Source organism: Onthophagus taurus, chromosome 3 (genome assembly GCF_036711975.1).
Source record: "Onthophagus taurus isolate NC chromosome 3, IU_Otau_3.0, whole genome shotgun sequence".
Classification (NCBI taxonomy): domain Eukaryota; kingdom Metazoa; phylum Arthropoda; class Insecta; order Coleoptera; family Scarabaeidae; genus Onthophagus; species Onthophagus taurus.
This window is the reverse complement of record NC_091968.1, coordinates 27,490,651-27,515,670: the sequence shown is the minus strand read 5'-3', so window position 1 is coordinate 27,515,670 and position 25,020 is coordinate 27,490,651. Positions and strand designations below refer to the sequence as shown.

The 25,020-nt window shown below is 34.7% G+C and overlaps 3 protein-coding genes across 4 annotated transcripts; 1 reads left to right on the top strand and 2 right to left on the bottom strand.

Moving 5' to 3' along the window:
• Nucleotides 1–67: 67 nt before the first annotated feature.
• LOC111421606 (carbonic anhydrase-like) lies at nt 68–7,043 on the bottom strand. The gene is made up of 6 exons (XM_023054773.2): nt 6,837–7,043; nt 6,743–6,778; nt 1,300–1,464; nt 1,006–1,250; nt 465–692; nt 68–412 (listed from the first exon to the last, which is right to left on the bottom strand). The coding sequence occupies exons 1-6, from the start codon at nt 6,883–6,885 to the stop codon at nt 215–217; spliced, it is 921 nt and encodes a 306-aa protein (XP_022910541.1). The 5' UTR covers nt 6,886–7,043; the 3' UTR covers nt 68–214.
• A 147-nt stretch (nt 7,044–7,190) lies between these two features.
• On the bottom strand, nt 7,191–22,066 carry LOC111421608 (saccharopine dehydrogenase-like oxidoreductase). Of its 2 annotated transcripts, none has more exons than XM_071195587.1 (6): nt 22,005–22,066; nt 13,864–14,040; nt 13,303–13,810; nt 8,273–8,510; nt 7,955–8,220; nt 7,191–7,900 (listed from the first exon to the last, which is right to left on the bottom strand). In XM_071195587.1, exons 2-6 carry the CDS (start codon nt 14,033–14,035, stop codon nt 7,801–7,803), a joined length of 1,284 nt encoding a protein of 427 aa, XP_071051688.1. In that variant the 5' UTR covers nt 14,036–14,040; nt 22,005–22,066; the 3' UTR covers nt 7,191–7,800. The 2 variants fall into 2 exon arrangements, with proteins under 2 accessions (XP_071051688.1, XP_022910545.2); XM_023054777.2 differs by lacking the exon at nt 22,005–22,066 and adding an exon at nt 14,585–14,666.
• LOC111421609 (G kinase-anchoring protein 1-like) lies at nt 14,292–15,879 on the top strand. Its single transcript, XM_023054778.2, has 6 exons — nt 14,292–14,550; nt 14,732–15,005; nt 15,064–15,230; nt 15,329–15,455; nt 15,515–15,669; nt 15,720–15,879. The coding sequence occupies exons 1-6, from the start codon at nt 14,374–14,376 to the stop codon at nt 15,738–15,740; spliced, it is 921 nt and encodes a 306-aa protein (XP_022910546.2). The 5' UTR covers nt 14,292–14,373; the 3' UTR covers nt 15,741–15,879.
• Nucleotides 22,067–25,020: the final 2,954 nt, after the last annotated feature.

Here is a 25,020-nt window from a genome sequence, read left to right as displayed (position 1 = left end):
TACTCAATAGTTGAATCGTATTTGTAACAAGTGTGGTGTTTAATTTCATGAAATATTTAAATTTACCTTTCACTATATCATTTTTTATTAATTTCTCTTAACTACAATAAATAACAATCAACATTTTCTACTTAAATAAAAATAAAAATCGTATACAAATCACAACAACAACAAAAAATGGCAAAAAGGTGACAATAACATCTAAATAAATCTCCTAAAAAAGAAATTGTAGAAAGCTACATAAAATCAATAAAACCAAATCGAAACAGATTTTGTCATGGGAATTTTTTTCCTCGTTAACATGATATATATCATAATTCATACGTATCGCTCTTCCATGTAAAGGTTGCGTGGGTCTAAAGTTATGTGAGAGTTTCCCATGTGGTGAATTTAACTTACGAAATTCTTCGAGCTATAATAATAAATTAATGATTAATTAGAAGAGATACGAAATGTAATTTCACCTGTGAATGTGCCAAAGGAATCGTACTTCTGTATTCAATCCACGTCACCACCTCAGAACACGGAGGCGTCGTTAATGACCCGCTATAAGTAAAATAAGTCGACCTATTGTTAATCAATAAGTCGTCGAAACCGGGCAAGTTTTCCATTTCGATTTTCGTATCGACATCATTTACATGTGGCAAGGCTTCGATTAACGGGCTATAAAGTCGATTTATTTCATCGCTTTTCTAAAATTAAAAAAGTTTCATTGAGGATTCGAATAAAAATAATGATTAACACCAAAAACAAACAAAAACGTAGACACAGACTGTTACAAAAATTTTTTTTGTTAAATTAACACTTTATTAAACGATTATTATCGGGTTAATACTAATTTAAAGAAAATTTTCGATTGATTACGTATCCATTGTCATATACGTCTGAGTTTTTACTAGCTATTTATAACTTCTTATGTGTACGAATGTCTTTATACGGTGTAAAATGTAAATAAACGTGTGTAAAATGGTGATGACGTCGAAAATGATGAATTATTTAATTTACCGAAAATAAAAATGCTAAAACGCAAACTCCATCTGGATGATAAACCGCTTCAGACATTGATCCATACGATGAACTAAAAAACACCATATGCATTTCCATTGGAAAGCTTGAATTATTAATCGTATTTTCTGATCCTTCCTCGTCGTTTGAACCCCAATGAAAATGTAATTGAGCAAACTCGTAATGACCTATTAATGGTCCGCCTGTTATCGTTGGTTTTTCCGTGGTTGAAATGTTTAAGACGACTACAAATATTAAATTAGTCCCATCTTTATTTTTAATTTAATAAATTACCTGTATGTCCATTATTAGTTAAAGTGGTTCTTTCCGGTGGGATATCAAAATTTTTATAAATAATTGGGAGTAATGTAACTAATTCAACGTTATGTTCTTCGATGTTAATGGGGCTTTGATGTTTTCCCGCGCATTGATGGTATCTTTCACCCCAATGACTTGGACCTTAAAATAAAAAATGCATCATTAATGGTTTTTATAAAGTAAACTGTAATAAAGACCACCTTAATGGTTCTTTATTTATTTTTTGATTATTTTTAGGTAGACTCAAATTGAATTCCGCACATTTCCAGGAGATAATAATCAATCATTAAACATTAGAAATTTTCGTTAAACTTTCTATCGATTGAAACGATTATATAAAATTATCGGAGCGTAGACCCTTCAATCAATCTATTTCATCCTTTCAAATTACAGTATGAAGAAAAATAATCAACCATATAGAAAACTACACGTCAACGAGAATTGCGGTTAAACATAATTTATAAATTGTATTCTCAAGGGGATTAATAAGAAATTGATTTTTAAATATTTTATTCAATTTGAACACGTGGATGTTATAAAACGACGATTGATGTTAATATAAAATTAATATTCTGCATTTTATATCAACGTAAGACAAACAACAACATAAACAACTAGATAAAATATACGGAAATTAGAAACGGAGAGAATAATAGAATACGGAAAATAAAAAGAGAACATTGGGATAACTGACACAAAAGCGGATATGGAAATGGAAAACATCGAAGAAAATAACAAAGCCCCAGGGCCGGATAACATCCCGAACGAATTGTTAATAGCAGAACAGGTTACCAAATTATACAATAAGATACTATGAATGGAAAAACAGTGCCACAATACCGCTGTTCAAAAAGGGAAAAATATGGGATTCGGCAAATTATCGGGAATGTCCCTACTGAACACCTCTATGAAATTGTTTACTCGCATACTGAGTCAGCACATCTTGCACCATACCACTTTGAGTGAAGAACAACAAGGTTTCCAGAAAAATCGGCTATTGAGTATAATAAGCCGATGTATATGTGCTTTATAGACCTGACTAAGGCATTCGACATAATACAGCTAACGGATGTTGTAGAAGAACTCAAGCGCAGGGGTATACACTCTAATTTTATAGAAACGATTAAAAAACTTAACACAGGCAAACCATAATCAAGACAAGAACGACTGCTACCGATGGCATAGATATCAACACGGGCGTGAGACACGGAAATACTCTTAGTTTATTGCTCTTTTTTCTAATAATGGACAAAATAATAGATTGTGTGCGGAAGGTCAAAGAATCATGGATACAAAATGAGAAACAAAGGTCTTGTGCTATGCGGACGATGCAACGCTATTTGAGTGGGATGGTGTATAGTGGCTGCTACAGGCGTTTAACAAAGAGGCCCAACGTGGAAGTGTCAATCTCCAAAACAAAAAGCATGGTAATTGATAGGGAACCACGACGATGCAACAACAGAATAGTCGAACAACAATTAATCCGAACTTAACTATTTACGCATAATAATCTCACCATTTGGAAACTTGAAAGAGAGTGTGAGACATCAGATGAGTAAAGCAGCCAGGATAGCGAGTGTCCTAAAAAACATCGTTTGAAAAAATAAGTGTATGACAACTGCTAGTAAAGTGAGGATATACAAGGCATGTGTTAGATCTGAGCTGATAAGGCTGAAACTAAAAGAATGGCACGTACAAAAGAGATGAGAGTCTCTTTTATATCTAAACTATATCACACTTTAATAATAATGTTAATAACAAATAAAAGAGGGAAGGTATAACGAAAGGTACAGGGACATAATTACGGAGAGGCTGCCTAAATACTAGTTATTGGAAGGAGATGCTGGTTATTGGAAGGAGATTGCGAGGAGAGAGCTAACAGATACTGGATGGCCGATGAGGAGAGGTGGTGTAGGCTGTGCAGGGAGGAATGGGAAACGTTGGAACATATTATGTTGAATGGGTGCAGTGAGTTGAGGGAGGAGGACATGGACCGAGGGCAGATTTTAGGAGATTGGGGAGAGGGGAAACGATGGATGAGAATGGTCGTGGGGGTGAGGAGACAAGGGGATGATTGGGCCGAGGAGCCGAGAGTGTGGAAATGGAGGAAGAGGGTAGAGGGTGAAAATAATATTTTAATAATAATAACAATGTTACGATTGGATGAATCCAACCTAACTTAATCAACAATGATATTCTTTAATACATGTATACAAATTTGCACGAGCTAGGGTTTCTAGGAAATCAGCAGTTTTGAGTCAGGAACCCTGGAAATATTACAGCATTGATAATAATCAAGGTTTATCATAACCACGTCTCACACTTGACTCATTTATCCCATAGCAAAAATGTCTGTAAACAGCAAAAGTAAGACAAAGAAGTCTTTTTTTGTATCTAAACTATATCACGCTTTAATAATAATAATAATAATATGTATCTTTATTTTCCAACAAAGTACCAATTACAGGACAATATTATACTACACAGAAAAACAAACTGCACATTCTTCGTGGCGGAGCGCTAGCCTGCACGTTGGCTCTACTATTCTTCAAATAGAAGACATAGCTGTATCGGGTAGCGTGGCTGAATACACTGAAGTTAATGCAAGAAAGTAACCAGTTACAATCCGTTTCACCACTCACCAGTTTTATAATAAATCTAACGTCGAGATTATCCCTTCGAGTGTCAAGCGAAGAAAAATGATGACGTTGGAACAAAGGTACTTTAAAAAACTTTGTTTAATTCTCTTCAATATAAGACGATGCGAGATATAATGGGGTAACCATACAACGGAACCATACTCCAGTTTCGGCAGAACAAGCGCCCAAGCAACCCAAGCATCCTTGCAACACAGGAAGCGACATACTCCACGTGCGGTAAAAACGTAGTCTGCTATCAAAAGTTACACCCAGATCTATGATAGAAGTCAACTTAAGCAGTGAGGTTCCACCTATACAGTAGGATAAATGGATAGGAGTAGGTCTACGCGTAAATGTGACAGCACCACATTTCTCCACATTAATCCTGAGCTGATTACGATCGCACCATTCCATCAAGATATCAAGATCCGACTGCATCGAAGCCACATCTTCATCCGGGGTCATAGTATGAAATATCTTAAGATCATCAGCATAGGCTAATATCTGTTTAATAAGTTGTTAATAAATATTGCAAACAGTAGTGGACCCAAATTAGAGCCTTGTGGGAGCACCGAAGCAAAGCCATTATAAAATACATAACTGGCCCAATTTGACAAATACGAGGAAACAAGACATATGAGCCCAGGGGAAAAGCCAAACATACTGAGTTTCAAACGCCTTGGAAAAAACAGTAGAAGAAGTGGATATAATGTACACTACATCCACTTGACCACCACTCCCATCCAGGAATCCACATACATATTATTTCTGTAATCACCGCAAGATTAGTAACGGTTGAACAGCGCTTAATAAACCCATGCTGGTGCGGCGATACAAACGATGGAACATACGGATAAATAGCTCCATAGATGATTTGCTCAAATACTTTAGCGAAGTTAGATATTATGAAGATGGGACGATAAGTAGCAATGTTGGTACGATCACCACGTTTGAAAGCGGGAATTATCCACGATCGCTTCCAGATGTTAGGAAACTCACCTGTCTTTAGACACAAGTTGAGAAAATTGCAAAATCACCAGCTGTAAATTTGTTCGGCAACTTCTTAAGAAGATCAAGAACCTGTTCCACAGTGGTACTCTTTAAACTGATAGATGGATAGATAAATAGACCACCAAAAACTCCCGAAAAGTAATCGGCAAAAGCATTAACTATATTAAGGGGAGTAGATGCACCCGTCCAAAATCATTTCACCAGGGAGTCGTGTAGTCATAGTTCTATGCCTAACATAATTCCAGAAGCTACGAGGATCCGAACATAGTGACTGCTCAGCATTACTTGTAAAGGCTATATACGAATTAGAGAATAATGTTACGATTGGGTGAATCCAACCTAACTTAATCAACAATATTTTTTAATATGGGTATACAAATTTGCAGGTGTGGCTTCCAGGAAATCAGCAATTTTGAGTGAGAAACCCTGGAGAGGTTACATCATTAATAATCAAGGTTTATCACAACCACGTCTCTCACTTGAGTCATTTATCCCATAGCAATAAATAAACAGCAAAAGTGTCGGAGAAAAATTTCGGGGAACCAATTCCAAGACGGAGCGAAAAATTCACAACAAGTTGCTTATCATCAATCTGAAGCATCCAGTTGATGGATATACAAAACTAGTTTCGTTTACGATGAAATACGAAACGAGTTGTATTTTAATCCAGAAGAAGATGCAGTGCCAAACTCGTCAAGTTGAATTCGTAGAAAGGTCAAATTCCAACAATAAGAAACGAGGATAAGCAAGGATAATAATGACGTAATACCAAGATTTAAGTAATTTCGCTAATAATCGCATCAAATTCCACAGTATACAGTTATTTGTTTTTAGGTGCTTTTCAATTATCACGTGTGGATTTTCAATGTACCAAATTCGGCTATTTTGCTTATTCGCATAACCTTTGATGTGAAAATCAGCTTTCTTCTGCTAAGCAAAAACGCGATAAATTTCGTGATGATTAATTGAAGTTAGTATTTTTTTATATTGAGGTCTTTGTGTAAAATTCTTTGCGCAATCCTATTTCTGATGTTCAGTTCTTGTGAATAGTGCTCAAATATTGAGGTACTTGGTATTGATTTGATTTTTGAAATTTATTAAATGTTTGTTATAATATTTAGTTCCATTATCTTAATTATTTTTTCATTGTAATTTTGCTTCTTTAATATATTTTATCGGTAGAATTGTTAGAAATCGTGCGTCAAATGCAATTGTTGATTTCAAAGCGTTTAGAATTGTGTAAGAGAACTTGTTTTCTGTTGTAATTCAATAATTTGTTCACAAGAAAGGAAAAATTTCCATTGAATGCGACTATTTACTTTAAAACAATCTCAAACAAAAAACATCCATTTCAAATTTATTCAATCCTAAATGGATTTTATTTATACTTTGGTTGCATGTCTAGGTTTCTCCATTTTTCGTGCTTGCATTAATAAAAACTTTAGTAAAGCACCGGGTGACGTGAGTTTTTAATAAATAATTAATTAAACCATCACGGAAGCTTTAACAAAGTGTAACTTTTTTAAAAATTAATTGGGTGCACTTTATTTGCAATTATTTTAATTAGAAAAATTGTTTTTATTTAAATTGACCTCAAAGCTAAAAAGATGATCTTAAATGTAAATAAATAGGTATTTGCTTTGAAACCTTGAGAAAGTTTTTCGAATACTTGCGATATTTATAACGGTTATTGTTGTAATGGTTTTTAATTTATTAATTTTATAAACGATTTATTTTATAAATGGTTCATTATATTAAAAAAATCTTACCTTCAGTTCCTTCGTATCCAAAATCTTGCCCGAATCCTACGATTTTTAAAATTAAATAAAAACATTTTTGTTTATAAAAAACAAAATTATTTACCTAATTGAAACAAAATCAACAGAATCACCACACTCATAAATAAATTCATTTTTTAGTAATTTAAAGCAATTTTTTTAAAGTTTGTTTTTGAGGTTTTTTTTATTATTATTTATTTATATATTTATTTATTCATTTATTGATGTATTGAAATAATAAATCGTTTAGAGGTGCTACTATGTTCGAAGCGCGAGTGACAACTGTATGTTAGGTTCGCTTTGGATTGTCTTTTATGACGATGAACAAAACGTCGCGAATGACGAGCAACGCTTTAAAATAATCATGATAAGAGAAACTGAAGGGGATTCTCAGAGAGTTTAATTTACAAGGAAATTATTATTAAAAACGGTAAAGATGTTAATTGAAGGAATTTATTAAAAATTAATAGCAATAAACGACGTTAGGTGAATATATTAACGAGTTATGGTTTCATTAATTTAAATTAAAGTTTCTAAAAAATAATGTTAGTGCACTTAAACTATAAACAAGTTAATTGTACAAGTAAGGAATTTCCTGATTACAACTTAAATTGGAACACAAACTATCTAAATCAAGGTCAATTTTCTCGAGCGTTTTCTTTTAAATGATTTTTATTTATAGAGAATAATCAGAATAGAAAATCTGTCAGTAAATTGAGCGTGTAGAACGGAAGTTATACAATTGCCGTCGTATGTAATTCGATAATAGTCTCTTTACCAACTATCATGTGTAATAACCCACCTTGAAGAGGTGCAAAGCGATTATTAATCCACGTGAGGTTACGTAAATTGTTTTAAATAATAAATGTCTTTATAATTGATGAATTAGAAAATGTTTCTCCATCATCAAAGAGTATAAAAAGTTATTTTTCTCAATTTTTATTTTAACAATGTAATAAAAAAAGTTTTTTTTTATAAAAAATAATATAAAACACAATAGATGACCAACTACAAGGTTTACCTAAAAGTTTTTATTAGTTGCTTTAAGTTTATAACTTTGAAACGATTTCAAATTTTAATTCGTTTCTGTTTAATCTCTCGATAAGAGATGTTTTTGCGAAAGCGTATCCAGGAGGATAACATCCACCTCTAAAATAAATCAAAAAAATAAATTTTAAATCAAATTAATCAAAAAATTCTTACTTATTCGGCATTTTATCTTGTTCAGTTAACACTGTTATAGCCGCTAAAGAAACTGTAGTACTCGTTATTCCATAACCCGGATTTCTCCCTGCCACTCTCACCACCATTTTTTTATCCGGAGCCTTATCAAAATCTTTACAAACGTCCTTTTCTGGTTTTTCGGCCCACCCTTCCGCGTCTAACTTAACATAAAAAAGGGTGTTTTCCATTTTTTCTTCGCTTGGACCTCCGGTTGTGAAAGCACCACCAGAAAAGAATCCTGGATACTAAAACAATTATATTTCGAATTAAATCTTATTAAATTTAATATATAAAAACCTTGACTAATAATTTTCTTGTAGGTTCAGTTTTACAAAACGCCATAAATAACGGAGCGACTGCGGCCGATTTCAGAATTGAAGATAACTCCTCAAATCCCCAATAACATCTTATATGAATGGGTCTTTGTTGGTTCTCTTCGTAAAAGTAACGTTGGGTTCGCGATAAAACTGCACGATCAGCTGCGGGAAATGGAATACACCATCGATTGATTTCTTCATTTTTATGAATTGTTGAACTTGAAGACAAAAAAATCAAAGTTAACATAAAAAGGTAAATATTAAATGAGTTGTAATGATTTTTTAATTGCAGTTTATGGACTTGCTTTATGCCAATTATGATATAGAAAAAAATTGCTTAAGATAAGAGATATTACTTAAAAGTGTGTACTTCACAATACATGGTGTTTCATTTTAAGCAGAAAAGTTGCTTAAACCATGTGCTCAATTCTCAAAGAACACAGAGACAGCAAGTTAATGCAGAAACTGATTTAGTTAAATGTGTACATAAAATATTGAAATTAGGACTTTAAAGGAAGGATTCGAATATCCCACCGCCTAACTCGATGCACTTGGCTGATTTCTTGAAGATATCACGCACTGTGCTGCGTAATTTATCCTGATGTGCCTTGATTCGTGCAGCACTGGCCGTAATACGAGCGATTAGCTCATCACGCTTGTTTACTTTTACTTGATAAACATCGTTTTCCTGGCAAAGTCTATTGGTTCAAGGTGTTGTATTGGTTGAACATGGAATGGATACAAGCCATGAGTACGCAATGTTCTATACTTTTACATGAGGAACACCAAGACGAACAGAAAGTCTTCTTGTACTGGTAGATGGACTGAAGAATTTGTTCAACTTCATTCAGAGTTCCCACACCTGCGCGTTGAGAATGAACACTTGTACTTGCAACAGAACCGATTTCATGCAATCTGTTGAATGTTCGAGTAAATGCTCTTGAATCTGGCAGCACTCGGTTAGGAAACCGTCTCCTATAGTCAAGATGAGCAGCACGTGCATTTCCATTGCAGAAATCGTAACAAAACACCATATCAGCATATTCTGCATGAGCATAGAAAAATTTATATATATTATGTATATAGAAGGTCATCTCCCCACTATTTTTTGGTACAAACGCTCCCAAGGGGATTGTGAGGGAACTAATTAGGTTAAAGCGCGAAATTTAAATATAGGTATTTCTATACCGGTTTATACCAATACTTTATTTTGAAGAGGTCAAGTGCATTTTCCAAATAAATAGGAAAAAATATGAATTTAAAGTTTTTCCAAGATAATATTCATAATTTTTAACGTATATTGCTCTCATTGGCAAAAAGCGCCAATTTATCTATTGGATAGACTTATCAAGATAAACTTATCAAGAGGTGGTGAAAGTGGCCCTAACTTATTTAAATACTTAACTAAAGGATATAAAACACTAAACCAAAAGAACGTAAGGAAGAAAATTTGCTTATACAACGGGGTTATCACCAATTATTACACTAAACGACAAAACAAAAATGTGACGTTTGCTTTCACCTCTGACTTTGACGTTATACATAAATTTTTCTATGGTTTCAAGCGCTTTGTTTGTGTAGATAATGCAGATTGCTGCAAATTCAGTTTACAACGTCATCCAGTGGATTGTGAGGGTACTAAATCGCGGTCTACATTTTTATATTTGTAAGATTGCACACCATGTGCATGAGTCAATATGTGTGGCATTATCAACAACTTAGTCGACACGTCAACGAAATAATGTTAAATGTCAAACATTGACATATGACTGTTTCACAACAGCCGTACGTGATATTAATTTATGCATTAACTGACTGCGTCTCAGTTACCTTTGAGAATTGAGCACATGTTTTTAGGAACTTTTCTGCTTAAAATGAACAAACCTATAACATATTAATGTATGTACCATTCCTCATGAAACCACCTGTATAAGTTGATGGAACCCAAAGAATTATTCTTAACTTCCTACACGACTCCCATCGCAACAATGTTTAAATTTATGGTGTTGCCGAGAAAAATGGCAAAACTATACCTCCATTGACTTGATTTACTGTGCGTTGCAGTTACGACTTCAGGTTGCTTCCCGGCGCTTTGTGATCCACCGTGATCTTCAAAGTATAGATTGCAGGTTATTGATGTCTGATGCGAGCGAAATTGATTAGCAGCCACTTTACCGATTGCCTGACATAGATGCTAAGGTGGAGTACCTTAATTCCAAGGTTCTTGATCTCTATGACAGCCATGCTCCGGAGAGGCGGCGGAAACTTAGACACATGCCGGCACCTTGGCTAATGATGAGATTTTTCATGCAGGAATATTATCGAGTGCTGCACAACACGATGCATCATCGATGCAAAAACGTTGTAAGATTGCACTACTGTCAGAGGTTGTCTGGAGCTACTCATAAGACATTTTGGAAAACAATGCGATCACTTGGTGTTATCTAGCTCTAGCGGAGTATTTTGCGTTTCCTCCTTTGGTGGTTGGTAACATAACTAGGCAGAATACTATTAATGAAATCCTTGCATATACTAACGTGCTTTCCTTTTCATTCAGCTTGGTTACAGATGCTGAGGTCCGGGATGCTTTAACTTACTCCAAGTCCACTAGTGTCGGTGCAGATGGTATTGGACTGAGATTCCTCTTACCCATTCTGGATATAGCTATTACTCCCCTAATACATATTTTCAACTGTTCTTTTGAACAGTCTACATTTCCGTTCATCTGGCGAATCGCCCATGTTATTTCTATCCCAATTAAATCTCCGTCCCATGTTGGTGATTTTCGACCCATTTCTATTCTATCTACGTTGTCAAAAGCTATTGAACGTTTAGATTATTTACAGATTCGGAAATATCGTGAGGAGTTTAATTTGATGAGTTTTCGTGAAGGGCATGGTACTACTACAGGACTGATTAAGATCACCAATGATATTAGATCTGCTTGTGATAAGCGTTGTGTTACCTTGCCAGTGTTACTTGATTTTAGTAAGGTCTTTGATGATGTTGACCATGCCCTCATATTAACTAGGCTCTCTGCTATTGGTTTTACCTCTTCTTGTGTATCTTGGTTCCAGTCCTACCTTTTATATCAGTCTTTACGTGTCCGCGTGGAATCTGTACTCATTTCTCCAGTTGACATCAAATGTGGTGTTTCCCAGACTATATTTGTTATAAATGTTATATATTCATGGCAAGGAGCCCTTGCCTGGTACTCCGATGTTTCAAAGACAGTTGGATCTGGAGTGGGTATGGGCATTGGAGGACCAAAGAGCCGCATTAAATTTTACCAGAAAAGTGTAGAGTGCGTCAATTTAACAATAATTACATTGTGATATAATTCAAAGATTAAATTGGAAAAACATGTCAATGGTATACATCGGATTTTCCGTGACAATAGCTCTCAGTCTTCTGAATCTTAGTAAGGTGCGTTTTTGGTGGCACCAGATAGCAGTTCATCTTCCTGTGTGTGTCTCGAGGATGTGATATTTCATATTTTTTGAAAAATTCAAAGTAATTCTTCCTAACCAATAAGGCACATTCCAGAATATAAATTCCATACAAGGTAGGGATTTTATAGTCTTTAAAGTAACTTCTACAGCTATCAGTATTTTTAGACCAAAGATTGCTCTTATATATTAAGATTCTATCTATACTAACACCACAGCTCCAAAGGACAACTCCATATCTTAGCAAGGAATGAACATATGCATTTAATGCTGCCTCAATGCCAGCTCATTTGGAAATAATCCGAATGTCATATGAGAAATGACTGATTTTACCAGCAAGGAAATCAATATGATTCCAGGATTCATTTTTCAATCCAGAAACGAAATCTCTTCAACACTGGCTATCTCAATATCCCCACAATTAATAATTTTCGTTTTTTTGTACTTAACTTTATGTTGTGCGCTTCAAACCAATCCACAAGTTTATTCAGATCCACAGTAAGTGATTTCTGGATTTCATAATTAGTGCTACACCTCGCCATGGTCGTTGTGTCATCCGCAAACATTATAGTAATATTGTTTGTTACACGTGGTAAGTGAGGAACAATAGAGGACCCAATATGAAACCCTGAGGTACTCCCAGCTTGACTTCCCGCCAAACTGATCTTATTTCTGTTCCCTGTTCATTGTGGGATGAACTCCCTGATAGATAAGATTTCATCCATGACAAGCTAACACCTCTAGAACCAAGTCTCTCCAACTTGATCAAAACGATTGGATGATGTACACTATCAAAGGCTTTTGTAAGATCCATAAACAATGCTGTTGTGGATATTTTCCATTTAATCCCAAGATAATATTTTCCAACAGTTGAAACATCGCAAGTTCGGTGGATCCGCAATATATTATATTTATTTAAATAATTTATAATTCTGTTGTGTACAAGCTTCTCATAAATTTTTGCAAGATTGGATATGAGTGCTATTGGACGATAGTTATCATAGCAGGACTTGTCTCCTTTTTTATAGATTGGGATTATTACTGTCTTTTTCAGCTCATCCGGAAAACCGCCGTCAGTGAAGGATGCGTTACTTGTTTAACCAAGTACCTTGCAGAATGTTTTAGCACGCTCGTAGGTATTTTATCTTCACCCGTTGTCGTTGTGTTAATTAAATTATTTATTATTTGTAGGATTTCAATTTCGTCCGATAAGTATAATGAGAACAACATGATGACCAACATTGTTATCAATATTTTGACACATACCGACATAAAGAAACAAGACTTTGGAGCAATACTAAGGTTCATCAAGGATCTACATTTGCCCTAAACGTTTGGAGGGTATAAGTTACAATAGATCTGACGAGAAGAGCTGTTTGGAGATGGGAATTATGAGTGATCTCAAAATTTCAGTGGTTTAAAATGGATGCGTTTTTTGCTGATGAGCACCATCTCACTGATTTTTAGCCAATACTAAGAATATACACGGACAACTCTTAAGGTAAATTTAACCCAGTATAATTTCTTAATTACAATTTAAATTTATAAAGTATATAATTACCGTTTCTGAGGTGGTGGCAAACACTTCGGAAGTCGTTTAGCAAACAATTTCTTCCTTAATTCCGTCAATTCTTTGGCCTTACCAACCCCGTAAACCGCCGAAATCCACGTGGCATAATTTAATTCCGGCCCTGGATGCGGTCCGTTTTCTTCAACGCCATAATGGTAACTATCGATCGAATTTAAAGTACCATCAAAATTATTTTGAAGATGAATCACGCCCATATCGGCAGGGATACTATCCATACCACAAGCACTTATCAAATAAATCCCTTTCTCCATAGCGATTTTGTGATATTTGTATTGGATCTCTTCCATGAACTGTGGTTCCCCGGCTACATCTAAATGATGAGTCCCTGTTGATAAACAAGCTTGAACAACTTGCTCGCCATAAAATCGAAATGGACCAACTGTATTTATTAGGAGCTTAGTTTTCGATGTCATCGATTTTAAAGAGGATTCATTGTTAATGTCAGCTTCAATAATTTCAATTTCATCGAGTTTATCACCTACAAGATTTAAACGGGTTACTAATAACATTAAAAATTATTATTAAACAAACCAGTTTTTTGTTCAGCTTCGATTAAAACTTCTTTAAGTTTATTTTTCGAACGCCCAGCAATCCCCCACGTTAAATTTAAATATTCTTTCTTTAATATTTCGTGAAGACGCGGCACGATTCTTCTTCCAGTAAATCCAGTGGCCCCAAATATTATTATATCAAGCCTCGACATATTTACTATATTTAATTGTTAATAAAAAATGATGTTTATTAGTTAACTGTTAAAGGAAGAATTAAAATAATGAGATTATTACTTAAAGTTTTTATATTTAAGTTAGAAAGATTAAAATGTGCAAGTTGTTATTTTGACGTAAATTTAAGAGTGCTGATAAAGTTTATCTTTTTGTTATAAAAACATTAATATTTAAAGATAAATAAATTGTGTGATAAGCGCCATCTATGAATTAGTAGCAAAACTAAATTGATAAAAATTTCTAGGTTATGTCAATTTGACAGCTTCTGATTGTTATTTTTACTTTTACGTGCAATTAATTCGTAATTTAGCGTAAAATGAGTAATATAGCGGTACCCTCGCGATTTGCGTGCTTAAAAATTGAAGGTGACGAAGAGCGACCGAAAAAAAATGATCGAAAATCAGTTAAATCAAAAAAAACTGATAAACCACAATCTGAGAACAAAAAAATTAATAAACCGGAAAAGGTTGAGAATAAAATCGAAAAACAACAGGTAAATAATGAATAATTGGTTAAAAGGGACTTACTCCGTGTATTAAATCAACTTGATTTGAAGAGAAAATTGAATAAAACTTAATTTTGATTCTGATTAGATTATTTAAGCCTTGAGATGGTTTAAACAATGTTTACAATGTAATAATTTAAAAATCCCTATTAATTAATTTAATTTTAAGGTGGTGATATCAAAAAAAGAGAAAAAAGGTGAAATAGCCCCACAAAAACAATGGGAAGAATGGAAACAAAAAGATAGTGAGTTTGTAAATGGAAGTTATCAAAAAGATTTAGAAAATGCTATCTTACTATCAAAGTTAGATTATGAAGAGAAAAAAACGCTTTATGAAGCAGCTGCAGTTATTACTGAGCCAAATAAAAAAATGGAAAAGAAAAAGAAGGGTACAAAAACAATTAGTTTGGATAAGTTTTTAGTGGAACCAGAACAATCTAAAAGTAAAAAAAAATATTTATTTACCTTTTTGGTTGGAATCCTTTTTTTTATTTTTCCTAGATGAAGTTAATTTAAAAAGTTCCGATTCAAAAATTGAAACAGATTTGAATTTTTTTGATAAAGTTCGTTCTGATATGGTTTTAGAATTGAATAAGGAAAAATTGATTGAAAATAGAAAAAATCGAAATGCTAACATTGAAAAGGTTATTACTGCTTCTCAGTACCAGGTAAATATCAATTATTTTAAATGAACTTTGTGTTAATAAACTTTGTACTAACAAATTGTAACAATTTGTACATTTTTTAATTAGAAATAAAATTGTAGGAGAGATTAAAATTAGAACTTGATAAAAATGATGAATTGGATAAAGAAGTGGTGTTATTAAAAGTTGAATTGGCTGATGTTAAAAGTAGAAATGAGGAGTTAATTAAGATTTTAGAGGAAGGCGATTGTAAGTTTTTTTTTGAAATATAAAAAATTTAATTTGATAATTAATTATTTAATTTTAAGTGAAAGAAAAGGCTGATATTTTATTAGAATTGGATAGATTGAGTACAATTAAGAACGATTTAATGGAAGAAGTTACTAAGTTACATACCCTGCTTGAAATTGAGAGAAGTAAAGTTGCTTCTTTAACAGCAGAGATACAAAAAAATAAAGATAAGGTAACAATTTTAATTTTATTTCATCATTTTTATTAAAGGGTTATTTTTAGAAATCTAAAAAACATTCTTAATTTTATTAATAATCAAAAAATCGAATAAATAAAATCTCGAATTTCTCTCCTGCCAGTAATAATAATAATTCCTCGTTTAGATTTACCTTAATTATTACTTTGTGTAATTTTGATAAAAAATAAACCCCCTTTTTATCAATTAATATTTTATTCACCTTCATTATTCCCAATTTTATTGTTAGGTTTAATTAATTTCACAATATATTCGAAACAACGAGAGAATTTCATGAATAGAATCATTCCAACCGTGATGCATCGAATTATATAGTTAACACATTTTAAACTTAAAAATAACCCTATCATAGACAGTGTTGCCATACGTACGGAAATTCCACTAAATGTACGATCTAAAGGTGAATACCATACAAAAATGTTCGGTAATTTAGAAATCTGTAATTTAATTTAAAAATACGTACTGTACGCAGGATGACGGTAGATGGCGTCGTAATAGGTGGCGTAAAATGCTATTGAATCAGAATACGGGGAATCACACTGTTTTAACATAACCAATGAGAAAAATCGTTAATACACAATATTTTCGTTAGTTATATTGGCGTAGGGGGGCGAATGTAGCCTCCCCGTCCTTCGGAGGGGACGTTAAGCCGTCGGTCCCGGCAACCAGTCTAACATCTCTGGTTGTCGTCAGACAAGGTTTATATATTAAAGGTTGTCTAAGTACCTATGCTGCAATACTTTGATTTAGTTTGTGGGCGAGGGGCAAGAGCTGGAGTGTTTCGTGACGTAAGCGATCACGGATTGCGCACGCAACCTCATGGCCATGTGGTGCTTCGTGCATTTGTTTAATTTGAATTGCTTGGCGGTATTATTTTCCACATGTGACGTAATGCCACGTAATGCGCAGTATGGTTGCGTACGAATCTAGACAACCTCTTATATATAAACCTTGGTCGTCAGATACATGTGTAGTTGGAGGTTGTAAACGTAAAAACGGGTTGAAAGCGCGTCTGCGCTCTTTGAGCGGTACTCAGCCATGCACCCAAGTTTCTGGGCGTTGGAGTTACCAGCCCGACTTGAGGGTCGTCTTTAAGTTGCTGGGCGTTGGAGTACCAGCCCGGCTTAAGGCGAGGCGAGAAGCGGTATCAGCTTGATCGGATGCCATTTTCGAACATCTTTCACTCCTCCAAATAGACGTATACATGGCCGAAGTAAATCGTGAGATGGTTTAACCCAAGGTTTATATATTAAAGGTTGTCTGAGTTCCTATGCTTCAATACTTTGATTTTAGCTTGTGGGCGAGGGGCAAGAGCAGGAGTGTTTCATGACGTAAGCGATCACGGATTGCGCACGCAACCTCATGGCCATGTGGTGCGCCATGCCTTTGTTTAATTTGAATTGCTTGGCGGTATTATTTTCCACATGTGACGTAATGCGCAGTATGGTTGCGTACGAACCTAGACAACCTCTTATATATAAACCTTGGGTTTAACCAACCTCACTTGAAACTACATACATACATATATTGGCGTATAATATTCATGTGTATTCTTGATTCTGATTCTGTGTTAAAATTTTATAATATTCCGTTTGTGACCATATACAGGTGTCCAGAATCTGAATGTCAAGCGGGTACTGCGCGAGAAGTCAACCCATACCTGTACTGGTAAAAAATAGGGAACAAAATCCATGTCTCTTAGTTAACTGATAATAGACATATTTTTGAAAATGCTAAAAATCGTTCCCGTAGATCATATCTTTATGTACTACGTCAAATAATGTAATCCTTATTAACCATGCTATACAGGGTGTTTCATAGTATATGTGCAGGACTTCAGGATGTGATAGCTTATCAAAAAATTTGAAAAAAAGTTTCTATCAACTTACCCTCTAAAATGCACCATTTTGAAGATACAAGGTGTTGAAATTTAATAAAATAAATCGTTTTTTGCGAATATACTGCAGGTCCTACTGTAGGTCATGAGCTCTAAAGTTGACAGTTTTGTAGAAAAATCAACTTTTATGTCGAAAAACATGGTCAATTTCTTGAAATAAAAATTTTATTTTACAATTAAACTTTTAATTGTCGTTAACTTCATAATTGTAAAATAAAAAAAAAATGCTTTAAACTTTATAACATAAGCTACCTCCTGTCAAAATAACAATTAGTTTGTACCTGCAAAAAGTAAACTTGTATTACAAAATTAAAAATGAATTACACAAACGCTGAAATGTGCGAAATACATTACCTTTACGGAATGGCGTGCGGTAATTCGGCAGAAGCAAGGCGGTTGTATCAAGAAAGACATTCTGATCGTCCAGTACCACACCATAACTTGTTTCTACGCATTCACCAACGACTATGGGAAAATGGAAGTTTTAAAAGGAATACTGCGGATAATGGGCGGCCTATGGAAATTGAAATCCACAAGTAGAAGAGGCTGTCCTCAACGAAATTGATGAAAATCCTACTACAAGTACCAGAAAATTGCTCACAACTTAAACCTATCTCACTCGATGGTTTGGAGAATTTTGAAAAGGCAACTTTTGTATCCCTACCATATCCAAAGAGTACAAGCCTTATTGCCAAGAGATTTTCCGCCAAGATTGGCTTTTTGCACATGGATGCAAGACAAAATAGCTCAAAATCCTAAGTTTGGAGTTGAAGTTCTGTTTACTGATCAATTTTCACAATAACCACATATGGGCAGAAGATGATGGCAGAAGGCTGCCATCGTCGGTGATCATTTACCGAACAGATTAAACGGTGCAGATTATCGACAATTTCTAGAAGAAGTACTGCCGGAGCTGCTGGAAGATGTACCGATTCAAGTAAGACAAAACATGTACTTTATGCATGATGGAGCTCCGGCCCAGTTTAGTTTGGTTGCTCGTTCTAGGTCTAGTTTTAGTTCAATAAAAATATACAACATAGTGTTATCTTATGCTAACTAGCCTACCACTGCCACTAGAACTAATACAAGACCTAGAACCAGAATCATTCGGGTTTAGCCGTCTTGAGAGACGTGCGGCTAAACTCGAATGTTTCTAGTTCTTGGTCTAGTGTTAGTTCTAGTTTTACACTAGCACTATCACAAGAATTAACAGAAGACCTAGAACTAGAATCATTCGGGTTTAGCCGCACGTCTCTCAAGACGGCTGTCCCGAAGAAACCCGAATGTTTCTAGTTTTAGGTCTAGTGTTCTAGTTTTACACTAGCACTATCACTAGAATTAACATAAGACCTAGAACTAGAATCATTCGGGTTTAGCCGTCTTGAGAGACGTACGGCTAAACCCGAATGTTTCTAGTTCTTGGTCTAGTATTAGTTCTAGTTTTACACTGGCACTATCACTAGAACTAACACAAGACCTACAATTAGAATCATTCGGAATTAGCCGTCTTGAGAGACGTGCGGCTAATTCTGAATGTTTCTAGTTCTCGGTCTAGTATTAGTTCTAGTAGCACTAGATAGCGCTAGTTAGCATGATATATTACTATGTTGTATATTTTTATTGAACTGTGTAGTAGTTGGTGTATGTTAACTAAAACTAGAACTAGAAAGTTTCGGGTTTAGCCGTGCGTGTTAACATTTGAAAAACAATCCAACAGTCTGGTATTTCCAATTTTAAAATCTCTCCTGGAAAAATGTTGGCAGTAAACAAGCAAATCGTCGTTGTTAAAAGATGCCACTGATAAATTAGGGAAATTGTGAAACTCACGTCTGCCAAGATTTTTCTTATGTAAAAGCAGTTTGGCTACGAAAGCAGCAACGACATTTTTTGTTTTAATCAAGTTTAAGTCATCACATTGAAGTTGAAGATTGATATCATTAAACAATTTATACAAGTCTGCCAAGTACGCAATATCATTCTTTGATGTGATGAGATTGTCGTGCAATTTTGTATCTTTCACAAATAGTGTTCAAAAACACTATCACAGATTATAAAAACGCATCAAACAAGTACTTCTTGATAGCCAATTTATAGCCTATTTCGGATTTTACTGATTGTTTTGATGACATGTTAGTTACAAAAGTCTACATACACCATTCCACATTCATGATTGCATTACATCTAAAACTACTTGTAATTATTGACGAGCATGCCACATAAAATAAAACTAAACCAACTGCTCCATAGACAAAGCAAAAAATTGAATACTGACAGATAAACCTCACAAAAATCAACATACAGTTATGCATTTGATACTAAAGACCTTACACAAACGTTTCTAGTAAATATTTATGTTATTTTATGTTTAAAAAGTTTATGTTATAGTTTCTAGTTACGTTAGTAGTGAATATTATATTATTTAAAATTGTGAATAGTATGGGAAGAAAAGAAATATCGGTTGAAGTTCGCCATTTAATACTAAAGTTGAATCATATGGTGAAATTGCTAAAACTGTTGGCAAAGTCGAACAACAATCCAAATTGTTTGAAAATTTTAATTTAAATAGAAGTGTATTAAATAAATTGGAAGAATCTGGCGGAAGAATTTCAACAAGCTACCCATAAAGTCGTGCATCCAAAAACTGTATTTTTGATTTCTCAACAAAACAAGCAGAAAAGGATTGCATTTGCTAAAAGATATCCTGCAAATGACTTTGAATTTTGGAAAACAGTTGTATTTACTGACGAAAATAAGTATATTTTCGGATCGGATGGTAGAAGAAAAATTTGGCGGAAAGCAAAAAATTTGTCCCAACCAAAACATGTGGTAGAGGATCGGTAATGGTTTGGGGCTCGATGGCGGCTTCTCGGCTAGGTATCTTGATTTTTATTGATGGTATCATGAACCATAGACGGTATTTGAAAATATTACAAGGCAATTTGAAAAAATCAGCAGAGCGCTTAGGGCTTGGAAATTGGTGAATCTTTCAACAAGACAACTAACCTAAGCATACCCCTATGCATTAAACAAAGCTTGGGCTGAAATACCAGTCAGTGTAACAGAGAATCTTATTCTTTCTTTGTCAAGACGAGTCCAGGAAGTTCTGGTTTTGCAAGGTGGACCTACAAAATATTAAAATTTTTGTGTTTGAAACTGTTACTTTAAGTATTAACTTAAAAGTAAACATATTCTCATGAGAACGTAGTTACAGTATAATATGTAGCTCAAAGTTCTGTTTTGTGCTCACCACAAAGACTTTTATGACATTTTGCACATAATGAGGGAGAAATGGCGCAAATTTTTCTTTTCTTAGGATTTTTTATTTGTTTAGTATAATCATCATCAATGTCTAACATTTTCAATATTACTTCGCACCGACTTAGGTAATATTGGTATTTCAAGTCTTATTTTGCAGTTTTATAAGCCAAACATAAAACCAAGAAACAACACAATTACATCAGATAATACATCTTGGATATTCCAAAGTTACGTAAAAGCTTCATCGTTAGGACGACGCACAATTAAAAAGTTATATTTACGAGATGCATTATTAGTTTCACTTCCGCACACACCAATGACTTGACCACGACTAGAGCTATACGAAAAACGAGCACAAAACAAACATGACCAAGAACTGTAGGCCTCTCTTCGAGAAAGACTGCTCTATCACAAAATAAAATATAAAAAATGATGATAATTAATAACGAATCAAAAGTTTCCGTTGAGAAATTCTTGTTCTTTGCGAAACTCATCGCGGTGAAAGTTTCTTAATTTATGTGCCGAGTCATAAATCGCCGCGAGGATGTCAACTTACCAAATGACAACCATTATTACGAGGAAAAATACGTTTTTAGTCGCCCCTCTCGAGATATTTATGAAGCCAATATTTAAGATGGGAAAGATGAAGGTTCTTTGTTGAGTTGGATTTATGTAAAACTTTGTAAAAAAAAAATTGGATCAAAATTCTATTTTCAGTTGTTCTAGGTATCATTATAGCACAGTTTCATTGCAAATTTTAATGCGATTAAAATTAAGCCGTCGCAACGTGCGGCTGAAACGGGATGCTGCCGCGATTCCATGGGGATGATTCCGACGTGGGGGGTAGGGGCGGTGGATGGTTCATTGTCGAAACCACGTATGCAAATGGAGACGTGTGTGTGTGGATGTGTGCGGGGGTTTTAGCATAGGTTACGCCGCCGGGGGCATGCGACCGGAGCCACGCATTAACACACACGGACCGGGCCTCGCTTATATTCGCAAGTCCGTCCCGGAAATATGTGTAAATATTCTCCCTTCGGCCCGGTTATAAATATTCATGAACCGGAGCATCCGAGCCGACGCCGCCACGCGTACATACCTCTAACGCGCAAATATTAACGCCCCAACCCACAAAATTTGCATGTTGTACACTTACCGGAAAGATTTTTTGAAATCCTTTGAAAACTTTAAGAGTTCAAAAGGGGTGGATTTATAACAAAATATAACACCAAGTTTATAACGTTGAGAATTCAAAAATTTGACATAAACACCAAATGGCCGATTTCAATTTTACCAACCTAAAATAAACAAAATTACTTAAATATATTTATTTAAAATAACATAATTTTTTAATTGATTTAAATAAAATGGATTAATTATTTAATTCATTTTATTAATTAATAAATTTTTATAAAAATAAATTAAATCTGAATAAGATTTCTTCCGTAAACAATTTTTAACTCCATCTAGTGGAGACTATCTGATTATTTTTTGACATTTTCGTTAACCTATCGTATTTCTTCCTAATATTGTTAAATTTTACCATAAAAAAGTTAATCAAAAAGTTATATCAAAATACTTACATCACCTATATATATTTAAAGTGATTTTAGATTCTACAAAGTGATGTCTTTTCTTAAATATAGTTTATGAAGAAAATATAACCTAACTTTAAGATTTAAGAAGATTGGGATAATTTATTTCAAGTAAGTACTAATTTTAGTTTTTAGTTCTCGGTCTAGTGTTAGTTCTAGTTTTAGTTCAATAAAAATATACAACATAGTAATATATCATGCTAACTAGCGCTATCTTAGAACTAACACTAGACCGAGAACTAGAAACATTCGGAATTAGCCTCACGTCTCTCAAGACGGCTAAACCCGAATGATTCTAGTTCTAGGTCTTGTGTTAGTGTAAAACTAGAACTAACACTAGACCGACAACTAGAAACATTCGGGTTTAGCCGCACGTCTCTCAAGACGGCTAATTCCGAATGATTCTAGTTCTAGGTCTTGTGTTAGTTCTAGTGATTGTGTTAGTGTAAAACTAGAACTAACACTAGACCAAGAACTAGAAGCATTCGGAATTAGCCGCACGTCTCTCAAGACGGCTAAACCCGAATGATTCAAGTTCTAGGTCTTGTCTTGTGTTAGTTCTAGTGATAGTGCTAGTGTAAAACTAGAACTAACACTAGACCTAGAACTAGAAACATTCGGGTTTAGCCGCACGTCTCTCAAGACGGCTAAACCCGAATGATTCTAGTTCTAGGTCTTGTGTTAATTCTAGTAATAGTATTAGTGTTAAACTAGAACTAGACCAAGAACTAGAAACATTCGGATTTAGCCGCACGTCTCTCAAGACGGCTAAACCCGAATGATTCTAGTTCTAGGTCTTGTGTTAGTTCTAGTGATAGTGCTAGTGTAAAACTAGAACTAACACTAGACCTAGAACTAGAAACATTCGGGTTTAGCCGCACGTCTCTCAAGACAGCTAAACCCGAATGATTCTAGTTCTAGGTCTTGTGTTAATTCTAGTGATAGTGCTAGTGTAAAACTAGAACTAACACTAGACCTAGAACTAGAAACATTCGGGTTTAGCCGCACGTCTCTCAAGACGGCTAAACCCGAATGATTCTAGTTCTAGGTCTTGTGTTAATTCTAGTGATAGTATTAGTGTTGAACTAGAACTAGACCAAGAACTAGAAACATTCGGATTTAGCCGCACGTCTCTCAAGACGGCTAAACCCGAATGATTCTAGTTCTAGGTCTTGTGTTAGTTCTAGTGATAGTGCTAGTGTAAAACTAGAACTAACACTAGACCTAGAACTAGAAACATTCGGGTTTAGCCGCACGTCTCTCAAGACAGCTAAACCCGAATGATTCTAGTTCTAGGTCTTGTGTTAATTCTAGTGATAGTGCTAGTGTAAAACTAGAACTAACACTAGACCTAGAACTAGAAACATTCGGGTTTAGCCGCACGTCTCTCAAGACGGCTAAACCCGAATGATTCTAGTTCTAGGTCTTGTGTTAATTCTAGTAATAGTATTAGTGTTAAACTAGAACTAGACCAAGAACTAGAAACATTCGGATTTAGCCGCACGTCTCTCAAGACGGCTAAACCCGAATGATTCTAGTTCTAGGTCTTGTGTTAGTTCTAGTGATAGTGCTAGTGTAAAACTAGAACTAACACTAGACCTAGAACTAGAAACATTCGGGTTTAGCCGCACGTCTCTCAAGACAGCTAAACCCGAATGATTCTAGTTCTAGGTCTTGTGTTAATTCTAGTGATAGTGCTAGTGTAAAACTAGAACTAACACTAGACCTAGAACTAGAAACATTCGGGTTTAGCCGCACGTCTCTCAAGACGGCTAAACCCGAATGATTCTAGTTCTAGGTCTTGTGTTAATTCTAGTGATAGTATTAGTGTTGAACTAGAACTAGACCAAGAACTAGAAACATTCGGATTTAGCCGCACGTCTCTCAAGACGGCTAAACCCGAATGATTCTAGTTCTAGGTCTTGTGTTAGTTCTAGTGATAGTGCTAGTGTAAAACTAGAACTAACACTAGACCTAGAACTAGAAACATTCGGGTTTAGCCGCACGTCTCTCAAGACAGCTAAACCCGAATGATTCTAGTTCTAGGTCTTGTGTTAATTCTAGTGATAGTATTAGTGTTAAACTAGAACTAACACTAGACCAAGAACTAGAAGCATTCGGATTTAGCCGCACGTCTCTCAAGACGGCTAAACCCGAATGATTCTAGTTCTAGGTCTTGTGCTAATTTTAGTCATAGTGCTAGTGTAAAACTAGAACTAACACTAGACCAAGAACTAGAAACATTCGGATTTAGCCGCACGTCTCTAAAGACGGCTAAACCCGAATGATTCTAGTTCTAGGTCTTGTGTTAGTTCTAGTTTTAGTTCAATAAAAATATATAACATAATAGTATCTTATGCTAACTAGCGCTACCTACCACTGCTACTAGAACTAACACTACATCGCGAACTAGAATCATTCAGGATTAGCCGTCTTAAGAGTAGTTTCTAGTAAAAATGTTTATTTGACAATTCAAAAATTGACACGTGCAAACGTCAAATCCACGACCAAAATGGTCGATTTCAATTCCACCAACCTTAAATAAAAAAAATTACTTAAATATATTTATTTAAAATA